This window comes from Oppia nitens, unplaced genomic scaffold (assembly GCF_028296485.1).
Source record: "Oppia nitens isolate AA-2021 unplaced genomic scaffold, nextdenovo-longstitch-racon4-pilon3 scaffold12_pilon_pilon_pilon, whole genome shotgun sequence".
NCBI lineage: Eukaryota > Metazoa > Arthropoda > Arachnida > Sarcoptiformes > Oppiidae > Oppia > Oppia nitens.
The window spans coordinates 1,965,001-1,977,259 of NW_026533191.1; the positions used below are offsets into that span (position 1 = coordinate 1,965,001).

Below are 12,259 nucleotides of genomic sequence, written 5' to 3' on the forward strand. Positions count from 1 at the left end.
CACACATACACACACATACACACACATACACACACATACACAAACACACAAACATAAACTCACATATACAGTCATACACACACACATACAAATACACACATACACTTTTACTTAGCATACCTTTTCTATGATATCAAAGTCGATAACTTTATCTTCAATTAATTGATTTTCACAGTCCTGTCCCCTGAGATACTGTCGCCACGAGTCGATGAATCGATAGCGTTGAACACTATTCATATCAGTCAAAATAGCCTCAACGGTAGCATATGTGGACAATACATACGGTTTCCATGTATGAATTGGTATATAATCACCCGAAACCACAACCGCTTCTACACTATTGCAATCAATACTTTCTGTAGCACTAGTAGACAGTTTGTCCGGACATTTTATGTCAAACATACGCTCCAATCGGTCAATACACTGTATATACTGGTCAACAATCGGACGAGCCGTACGATTGCTGCGATCAAAATCGCCGTATTGTGTCTCGTTGTGGTCGTCCCAGACAAACAAATAGCCAAACCATTTGACCAGATTGGCGTATCGGTTCCAGTCGGTACAATCGGGAAAGTTATAGGCAGCAAACTGGAGCATAGCATCGCCGACACGACCCCGATATTTGTCGGCCGGCAACAATGCATAATCTGACCACCATTTTGTTAGTTCGGCCGTCCGTTTAGTGTCGTTGTTAAACGGATTGCATCGGACTGTGAAAATTGACCGAAATTCTGGTACCGGGTATTGGCGTCCCCGGCGTTCATCAGTCACTAATCAAATCAATTAAATGATATGATATTTTTAAAAATACATTTTTTGTTACAAAAATATAAATATATATAATATCTATATTAAATAAACATATATATTACTTACTTTTATTTTGCACTTAAATCACTGTACAAAACAAAAGTTTAATTAATTATTAAAAAATTATTTTATTCTTTAAAATGTGATTTAATTTTTTTTATATCTGCTTATATACCTTAATATAATTGATTTTATACATCTGTTTAATAACAAATATATATATATTTTTTATAATATTAATTGATAACAAATTATATAAATGTTAATTTATTGAATATTGTATATTTTATGATATCAGCAGGGTTGCTAGTGAGGGGGAGGTAGGGGTAAGTGAGTAAGTCATCTTACCCCCCCCCCTTTTATCATAATATAACATTATTTTATAGTAAATATATCTAACATAATAATAGACAAATTAATGATTTTTATATTTAGACATAAAAAATATACTTTATTTAGTAATTATATGCAAAATATGATATTTAGATAATAAAAATCAAGATATTAAAAATAAATATTACATTTTGTAGAGTTGGGTCAACTTAATAGTCGAAAACTTATAGTTAAAACATTTTTTATTAATTAAATAGTAACTAAATAGACAATTTGTTATTTTTCATATATTTCAAACTTTATAAATAAAATATATTAGTTAGGTTTCATTATTAAATACTACATATATATATATATATATATATATATATATATATATATATATATATATATATATATATATTCTAAAATTAAATTGTATACAAAACTACATTATTTTTTCTAAAATTTCGTAAAAATAATTATTATGTATGAGAAAATAATATTTTGAAATTAATAAAGAGTTAAATTAGAAATATTTTTTAAATGTAAAATATGGAGAATATATTGAGAATATATTGGGAATATATTGGGAATATATTATGAATATATTGGGAATATATTGGGAATATATTGGGAATATATTGGGAATATATTGGGAATATATTGGGAATATAATGGGAATATATTGGGAATATATTGGGAATATATTGGGAATATATTGGGAATATATTGGGAATATATTGGGAATATATTGGGAATATATTGGGAATATATTGGGAATATATTGGGAATATATTGGGAATATATTGGGAATATATTGGGAATATAATGGGAATATATTGGGAATATATTGGGAATATATTGGGAATATATTGGGAATTTACTAAAATTTTGTTAAAAACTTGCTTTACATACCACTATATCTCCAAGATTTTTTGATGATTTTTTTTCATGTAAGTTTTTTTGTGTCATTTTACCCTACCCTATACCCCACCCCCTGAAATCGAGCAACCCTTATATTTATATCTAATATTTATTTAAAGAAAAAAAATATAAACAAAACAAAAAATACATAATTATTTTAAGTATGTGGAAACAATAGGCTATCTATTAATTTGATTTATTAGTACCACATGTTATTTTATTTATTTATTTTTTTTAAAAAAAACGTCAAAAGCTATTGATATATTTGCCAATAAAAATGCACTTAAAATTTTTTTATTTACTAAAAAAAAATCATCAATAGTTATATTCAGTACTTTTTTTTATGAATCATTGAATTTTGATAAAACATTTGAATTGATTTATAGTATATATTTTAGTAACTAATCATTTGTTTCAAAAAATAAAATAAAAAAGTTTTATCCATTACAAAAAAAATAATAATAATGTATAAATTTAATATTAAATATTATCTAAATATTTTTTTTAATTATGTTTAACTTAAATTATTAATCATTCAATAACTAATTTATAATTATAAAATAGGTCATATAGCTGTTTATTGACGCAAATATATTAAATTATATATTGATTTTATTTTAAATTTTATTGTATTTTTTTTGTATTAAAAATATTAATACAGTATATATCCTATTGTACTGTATATATCCTAATATCTATGTCTATTGTAGTTATAATACTTAATATACTGTATACTACAATAATTTATTAAACAATTTATTAATTCAATAAAATAAACTTTAAAATTAATTTAAAATTACAAAAAATAAATAAAAAATAAATTAATTGATTCCAAATATTTGTTTATTATTGATATATATTTTTTTAAAAATATAAAAAATAAGTGTTTAAAATATTATTAACAACAAATATAAATAAAATTATATATTAAACATACTTATAAAATAAAATAAAAATCTGATGATAAATAAACGAAAATTAATTATTATTTTACTTAAAAAGTTTAGTTTGATTTAGTTTTTAATATTATTTTATACGGTTTAGTTAGCTGATCGATAACTGATATATTATCGCCATCCAAAACATTGTCGACATCATCATCGACATCATTACCGGTAGCACCGGTAGTAGTAGACTGAAGCTTATCCGTACAGTTTGTATCATAGACAATATCATAGTTATTGGTTAGACGTAAAAATTGGACCAAAACATAGAACAGTTCATTTACGGCCAGTTTTATGCCCAGACATTGACGTCTACCGAAACCAAACGGCATGAATGCTTGCGATTTGTTTAGTCTAACCCGCGATGATGCTAACTGTCCACTACTGGTCGTTGTTGTTGTTTGATTGTCATTATTAGTATTATCATTATCATTGAATCCACTTAAAAATCTTTCGGGTTTGAATGTTCGGGCCGATGGCCAGTGTTGGTCGTCCATTAGTATAGCGTAGTGATTGAATAAGACAACCGTATTGTCGGGAACGGGATATTTATTATCTAATTAATATTTTTATTTTTTTTAAATACAATAGCAATCAATTAATAATGTATATTAACTTTTTTTTTAATTTATATTATTTGATTTGATTTGATTTCAATGAAATGAGTCTATCTATATATTTTAGTTGTAGTATAGTATAGTTATAGTATATAAACTATATACTGTATATAGTTTATGCCAGTTAAAAGTTTAAATTTGAGTAATTATTTAGCAAGGTACTGTATATAACTTAACTAATATAAGTTATAACTGTTTACTAAGTTATCTTGCTTAGTGTAAAGCTAACTGTATACACGATATATTACTCAAATTAAAATTTTTAATTGGCATTATATGTATATATATATACTAAAATATTAAAAAATACAATACCAATAGTTGTTTTAGCCATTGATCGGTGAAGTAGGCCAAATGGGACCACATTTCTAAAACGTAATGTTTCATAAATAAATGCCATAGTATAGGGAAACTGGTGTTTATGGTTTGGACCAATTGATTGTTGTTGTTGTTCAACATTGGTTGTTATACTACTATTACTACTACTACTGGTGCTCATAATAAACTTATCCAATTCATTGCGCAATTTTAACTGTACGTCCGGATAGTAGGCTAACAATAATATCATCCAATGTAGAGTTGGCGGTGTTGTCTCAATTAATGCTATTTATTTTAATAATTAATATTAATAATTAATAACATTATATATATAAATATAATGTATACTTTTTTTTAAAAAAACATAATGAAATATTTACCTAAAAATAAATCAATTAATGTAATAACTATATTATCATCTGATAAATATTGTAAACATTTTTTATTATCAACGATTGCATCCTGTTTTGCATTAATAAAATTATCGCAAAAATTTCGACATATTTTTCCATTATATGTTTGTTCATTGTTTTTATAGACATTTTTAGTAAAATTAATCAGATGATCATGATAATTTTTAACTTTAGTAAACGGATTTTTCATGAAAATTTTCAGAAAATTTGGTAGAAAATCGTATAAAAGCATTTGATTTCCTGATTCGTGTAATATTTTTGTTGAATTATATATAAATTTTTCCAATACTTTTGGATGATTGCTAACTATACTAATTATATGTAAAAAAAATATAAAAAAAATAAAAATAATTATATTATATTATTGTTAAAATGTATATTTTTATTTATAATATTTTTATAAAAAATTATATATTATTATTATAATAAATATATATATACTTTTCATTGAAAACAATTTGTCCACTTATCAGATAAATAATATCATCCAAATAACATTTGGGATCAAATGCTTGATTGAGGCCCTCATTAGCAATGATTTTGTCAAACATTTTGCTAACACTTTTGGCACACAATTGACTTAAATCATCGCTTTTAGCATATTTTCTGTTAATAATAATAAAATAAAATAAAATAATTAAAATAAAAACAAATATATATATATATATATAGTATAGTATATAATATGTATATATATATATATATATATTGATCTACATACTTTTATGTTTAGTGTATATAAATAATATTTAATAACATATTAATAAAATAATAATTTTTTTGAAAAACATTTTTTTCTTACAAAAACATTATTTTTTTTATATACATATCATTATACAGTATATATTTTAAAAAGTATTTAGTTGTTTGTAATATATTTTTTTTATTAATATATGAAATAACTATTACCTTATTGTTGTTAAAACAAGTTTTCGCATAATTTCCACTGGTTTACCTTCATTGCCTAATATACCCATTTGATGATTATTAGATAAAATGCTTACTTTTTAAAAAATAAATAAAATAATATATAATATTAGTAAATGTATAATTTAAAAAACAAACATATTGTTTGTATAATAATAATAATTATATATTTTGGGTACATAAGCTGCATTTTGCCCGTCCACTTAGCTGCCATTGATTCATAGCCTCCCTATTGTTAAGATCGCATATGAAAACTATGGGCATCGGACCGATCCATATAGTTATTACCGGTCCATATGTTTTAGTTAAGCTAATTAGTACCCAATTCCAGTGTTTACGATAATTACAAAATACTGTTTTTAAAAAATAAATAAATATATAAAAAAAATATATATATAAATATATATACAAAAAATATAGATACAAAAATATATATACAAAAATATATATACAAAAATATATATACAAAAATATATATACAAAAATATATATACAAAAATATATATACAAAAATATATATACAAAAATATATATACAAAAATATATATACAAAAATATATATACAAAAATATATATACAAAAATATATATACAAAAATATATATACAAAAATATATATACAAAAATATATATACAAAAATATATATACAAAAATATATATACAAAAATATATATACAAAAATATATATACAAAAATATATATACAAAAATATATATACAAAAATATATATACAAAAATAAATATACAAAAATATATATACAAAAATATATATACAAAAATATATATACAAAAATATATATACAAAAATATATATACAAAAATATATATACAAAAATATATATACAAAAATATATATACAAAAATATATATACAAAAATATATATACAAAAATATATATACAAAAATATATATACAAAAATATATATACAAAAATATAAAGTATATATATAATATAAATTAATATAGATTTTAAGTTATACTTAATTAGTTAATTATTTTTTTTTAAATTAAAATACTTACATAATATATTTCCAATCAGTGGCAATGGTAACGGACCTGGGGGATAATTTTTTAATTTCAAATAAAACAGTACAACAAGTACTACTAGATATGTTAAAAATAATTTTAAAATAGTCCACCATGATATTAATGCTAATAAATTAAACATTGTTTTTATTTTTGACTAACTAAAATAATTTACTAAATAAATAATAGTAAATTACAAAAAATGTATTAATTTTTCATTAGTTTTGTTGTGTGTGTGTATTAATTAATTAATTAATTATCATAGTTAATGAAATACAAAAAAAATAAAGTGATTAAGTTAACAAAAATTTTATTGATTTAAATATCCAGATGTTTAGTTTTTAATAGAAAATAATAATCTTTTTTTTTTGAGTAAATTTTTTAAATTTTAAAATGGTATTGGCTATGCACATTAAATTGCTCATTTTAAAAAAATAATAAATATATTATATTATACATAGACATAGATATCATTAAAAAAAAACAATTTTTTATATATAAAAAACTATTGCAAACAACCAATCAATTTGTTAATAAGTTTTACACTTACTGTTCAAATAAATCGGATAAACTGTACATTTAGTTGCTTTAATAAAAAGTCAATTCAATTATTGCTTAAAAATAAATTCAATTATTTTATTTTACTTATTAAGTAATTATAACTAATTTATAACTAATTGTTTTATTACTACTACTACTACTAATAATAATGACAACTAATACTAGTAATAGTTGTAGATATGGTTTGCCATACAATCGGTGCGACAAACAGTTACGTCAGTATCCATTGAAATATCCGATACCGAAGTTTACAACCAGATTGCCATTCAAACGAAATCCATTGGATCTGACCATTGGTTCGGAAACACTGACCGACTGGACGTACAGACAGTTGCCGACCAGTCAGATATCGGCCGAAAACTATCATAAAATAGTTATCGTAACGACAATAATGATCGCTTACTTTTATCCGACAGTCATCTGTGAGCGCAGATACTATCATATGTTACAAGATTTTATCTTTATGTTCATTATGGACGACAATACCGAAGAGCCGTGGGGTCAATACAATTGTCAGCAAATGGACAAATGCCGACGGGTTTGGTCGCAACAGACCAGTCTGTTTACAATAGTGTCCGGCGATGGCCAACCAGATAACAACCGGACACTGGCTGTCGATCAATTGGAACCATTTATTCGGCAAATTATACCGACATATCAGGACTACTATCGGCAGATGAATACCGAACAGTGGAACCGATTTGTCCGATCGAGACTCGAGTTGGCCAAAGCTAATGTCGACGAAACTGAAAGTATTGCTAAAAACGGTCGCTTCGTTTCGTTAGACGAAAAGCTACGGGTATGGTGTGCCGGGTGTGTATGTGTATGTGTATGTGTATGTGTATGTGTATGTGTATGTGTATGTGTATGTGTATGTGTATGTGTATGTGTATGTGTATGTGTATGTGTATGTGTATGTGTATGTGTATGTGTATGTGTATGTGTATGTGTATGTGTATGTGTATGTGTATGTGTATGTGTATGTGTATGTGTATGTGTATGTGTATGTGTATGTGTATGTGTATGTGTATGTGTATGTGTATGTGTATGTGTATGTGTATGTGTATGTGTATGTGTATGTGTATGTGTATGTGTATGTGTATGTGTATGTGTATGTGTATGTGTATGTGTATGTGTATGTGTATGTGTATGTGTATGTGTATGTGTATGTGTATGTGTATGTGTATGTGTATGTGTATGTGTATGTGTATGTGTATGTGTATGTGTATGTGTATGTGTATAATCTTAGATACAAATTTATCTATTAATATATTTTTTATTCTTTTATAATTATAGATTCGCCGAATAACTGTTGCCCTAAACACAACAGTATTCAATACAATCTATGGCACTGGTATTGAACTACCGGAGCGCGACTGGTGTAACCCAATCATGAAACGGTTGTTAGAATTTTTCAAAGACCACATTATTATTGTCAACGATTTATTTTCGTTTGAAAAAGAGTTATTAGCCGTAAATAAATGCCTATCGACTGACAGCAGCACCTGTACTACTCGTCTATCAGCATCCGATGATAATGACAATCAATCAGCTTTGTACCAGATGTCCAACATTGTGGCCATGACTGCCGTCGATCTCCAGTGTCCAATACAGACGGCACAGTCGATTCTTGCCGATAAAATTGAACACTTAGAGCAACAAATCATACAATTGGTTAACGATTGGACTACTGGTGCCAGTGATGGTGGCCAACAGTTTTCATCGTTAAGTTCCGGTGGCCAACAATTTGTTAGGTGTATACTCTATATACCCGGCGGTAACTATAGGCTAAGCGAATCGTGCGATCGATACAGAATTGTTTGAGAAGTTGATATAGAAATTGATTTTTTAAAATTTTTTTTAAAAAAGTTTTATTAAGCAATTATTTTTTTGTCACTTGTATAACACAAATATTTTTTTCTGTTTAATTATTTGATTTTTATTAAAGTATTGATAATTTTTTTTTTAGAAAAATGTTAATTTATTTATTTTTTGTTAATAATTAATAATTAACAATAATTATAATGTATTAATTGATATAATTTTAAATAATTTTGTTGTTGTTTATATATTAATCAAGTTTTGTTGTTATTTTTTAAGTTTTATGTGAGTTTTAGGTTGGTCAAATTACAAACTTTTTTAAAAAGTAATTTTTTCAAAAAAAATTATAAAATAAATTAATTATTTCAATTAGTGTAGTATTTCCTAATCATAACCATATGTAGAGTATATGGAAAACACAAATTATATTATTACTAGAAGTTATATATATTTTAACAGTTTTTATTGAATATTTTTCATTTTTTTCAACAACAAAAAAAATAAGTAATTAGCATAACATTGGAGGAAAATTTTAGTTAGCATATATATATATATACTGTATATATGTACTGTATTTATCAATGATAAATTATCATAGATTAATATTACTTATAAATTTAAAAATACAAAAACTAATATATATAAACAATATTACTTTTTATTTATTAGACAAAGTTTTTTAATTAAATATATTTAAAAATTGGTTAATTTAAAAAAAAATATATTTGATTGTATGATCGATCAGATAATTGCACCTTGCTATTATTTGGTTAATCTTATATAATTAATTTTTTTATAAAAAAATATTCAAATAGAAAATAATACAGGGTATACAAAAATTTTATATACCATAGCTAGTGGGCGCTTAGTTTTTTATTGTATGTAAAATATATGGTTTACTATATTAATATATTAAATTTATATTAAACTAAAATTAAAATTAATTTTTTTTACTAAAAAAATTTTTAATTAGAGATTTTAGGAATAAATCTAACGTTTAGCGGACTTTTTGCCCGAAACATCAGTTCAACGGATGTTTCGATACTATCTAACGGTTCCAGTGATTCAATGGAAAAGTTTAGCAAAATTTTCGCCAAAACAATCATTTCGACGATTATGGCAAACCGTTTGCCAATACAATTGCGGGGACCGGCACTAAACGGTACATAATTGTAGGCATTTATCTGAGACATCGATGAATCCGATTGGAAGCGTTCGGGACGGAACTGATTGGGATCGGCAAACACTTCCCGATTGTAATGCATTTGTCGAACCATTAGAAAGACATCGACACCGGCAGGTATGACATAATTATTATTATTATCATTATTATCACCGACCGGACAATCTTCGACCAGTCGGCGGGCAATAAGTGGTGCCGACGGATACATACGTAGCGACTCTTTTAGTACACAATCCAAATAAGTCATACGTTGAATGTCTGCCGAAGTTATATCTCTATTGATGTCGTTGTCGTTGTTGTCGTTGTCTGATCCAAAAATTGTGGTCAACTCTTCATGAATTTTTTCCTGTACTTTCGGATGCAATCCAATCAAATAGATAGTCCATCCGAGACTGACTGATGTAGTGTCGTGTCCGGCAAACATAACTGTATCCACTTCTTCGCGTATGTCATCCACAGACAGCTTATTGTCTTTGATATGATAATCGAGTAATAGATCCATAAATGCCATACTTTTCTTGTTATTTGTTAAAAAATAATTGTCATTATTATCATTACTTATCTGTTTTTTATTGTCTGACTTATTATTATTATTATTAGTGATAAACATATTTTTCTTTTCGTTGATAACATTCCGGGTAAATGAATGAGAAGTTTCCAGTGTTTTACGAAATTTACGGCCAATCGTTGTCCGATAAAACAGTACGTCTGACCAAATCCAAGGCGAAAATATACGTTTCATAAATATTTCTCCGATATCGTGAATGGTTTGGACGTATGTCTTATTTTTGCCTAACTGTGCCCCAATCTGTACGCCCATTGCAGTTTCTAATTGGGACCGGTAGTAATTTATTTATCGCGTTTTTTATTGTGTTTATTTACCGTAAAATTGTGTTTTATTTCACATATGGTAATTCAAAAATAAAAAATAACATTTTCATATGGTAAAAAAACTCGCATTTTTTACCACCCCTGGTAATTTAATTAAACAGTAAATTATTATACAAAGTCAAAAAAAACTATATTTTTCATATGGTAAAAAACTCGCATTTTTTACCACCCCTGGTAATTTAATTAAACAGTAAATTATTATACAAAGTCAAAAAAAACTATATTTTTCATATGGTAAAAAAACTCGCATTTTTTACCACCCCTGGTAATTTAATTGACAGTAAATTATTATACAAAGTCAAAAAAAACTATATATTTTTCATATGGGAGAAAACTCCAATTATTCCCCATGACTTTGACATTCTCCATATGGTAGAGAAAACACAATTTAACGGTAAGTATTATTTAAAAAAAATTTAAAAAAATAATTAATTATTCATTAGATATTAATTACCGCAAATAATATCCAATGTTAACAATGTTAACGGTTCCCTGATATCAATATATTGTTGTCTATCAATGGATATATCAATGATTTTCTTAACAAATATCGATGTCTGTTCATTAATCAATGGCTGATAATCATCGAGTATTTTCATATGAAATGCCGGTGTCAACAGTTTTCGTCTACCTTTCCATTTAGAACCGGTAGTCATGACTAGACTATCGCCTAACCAATCGGTTAGAAAGTTAAATATATATGATTTATCAATGTTGATATTGCTTGAAAATATTTTCTATATATATATATATTTGTATTAATATAGAAAATATGTTTTTTAATAAAAAAATTTTTATATGTTATTGTATTATTTGATTTATAAAACAATTAGGTAATACCAAATACATACAGTCATTAAATCAGATTTAAATATAACAACCACTGGTTTGTGTCCGATTAATAATTTATAAATACCATAATTGTTGTATTGTTTGCATAATGATATTAATGTTGGATAAATACCTATAATTATAATTAATTAAAATATAATTAAATAAAATTATTTATTATCTTTTAAATATATAGGTGAATGATTATCTAAATAGTTATCTTTTAATTAAATCTTATTAAATAAATAACATAATAAAACAATTTTCATTTTTTTTGTAAACTTACTTTTATTATAAGGAACACCAGGTATACTAAACAGATCTAAATTACCGATCAGCGGGTATCGGGGTCGGGGTCCGGGAATTGTGGCCAAACATGAGTCGCGGTAACGGTTTTTATGTTTGTAATAAAAATATATTACTGAAATTATTAGTAAACATATTGCTAACATATATTGAAAAAACACTACAATTGATTCAAACATTATTATTCACACATGATTTTTTGTTTGTTTTTTTTAATAAATTAATTTATAATATTTATAGTAACTTATAGATTAGTAATTTGGTTTTCAACCATTTATATAAATATATATTAATTAATTAAATTGAGTTAAACATCTGTTTATTTACGAAAAAATGTATCCGATATCCGATATCTATACCTAATTAGACGGC

At 25.2% G+C, this 12,259-nt stretch overlaps 3 protein-coding genes and 1 long non-coding RNA gene across 4 annotated transcripts in view; all 4 read right to left on the bottom strand.

The window, feature by feature from the left end:
- Positions 1–2,097, bottom strand: part of LOC128954691 (uncharacterized) — a 2,811-nt gene extending 714 nt beyond the window's left edge. The window contains exons 1-2 of the mRNA XM_054300292.1: positions 2,028–2,097; positions 121–770 (exon numbers count right to left, since the gene is read on the bottom strand). Coding sequence (XP_054156267.1) covers positions 121–770; positions 2,028–2,097 — 720 coding nt within the window. The remainder of the gene's footprint in view (positions 1–120; positions 771–2,027) is intronic.
- Positions 2,098–3,034: 937 nt separating this feature from the next.
- Positions 3,035–4,363, bottom strand: LOC128955545 (probable cytochrome P450 508A4). Its single transcript, XM_054301222.1, has 3 exons — positions 4,309–4,363; positions 3,926–4,213; positions 3,035–3,549 (listed from the first exon to the last, which is right to left on the bottom strand). Exons 2-3 carry the CDS (start codon positions 4,176–4,178, stop codon positions 3,053–3,055), a joined length of 750 nt encoding a protein of 249 aa, XP_054157197.1. The 5' UTR covers positions 4,179–4,213; positions 4,309–4,363; the 3' UTR covers positions 3,035–3,052.
- Positions 4,364–4,808: 445 nt separating this feature from the next.
- Positions 4,809–5,615, bottom strand: LOC128955557 (uncharacterized). Its single transcript, XR_008484499.1, has 3 exons — positions 5,448–5,615; positions 5,251–5,344; positions 4,809–4,947 (listed from the first exon to the last, which is right to left on the bottom strand). It is a non-coding gene; the product is annotated as an uncharacterized LOC128955557 (long non-coding RNA).
- Positions 5,616–9,641: 4,026 nt separating this feature from the next.
- On the bottom strand, positions 9,642–12,033 carry LOC128954702 (cytochrome P450 4C1-like). Its single transcript, XM_054300303.1, has 4 exons — positions 11,868–12,033; positions 11,602–11,714; positions 11,205–11,487; positions 9,642–10,687 (listed from the first exon to the last, which is right to left on the bottom strand). Exons 1-4 carry the CDS (start codon positions 12,031–12,033, stop codon positions 9,642–9,644), a joined length of 1,608 nt encoding a protein of 535 aa, XP_054156278.1.
- Positions 12,034–12,259: the final 226 nt, after the last annotated feature.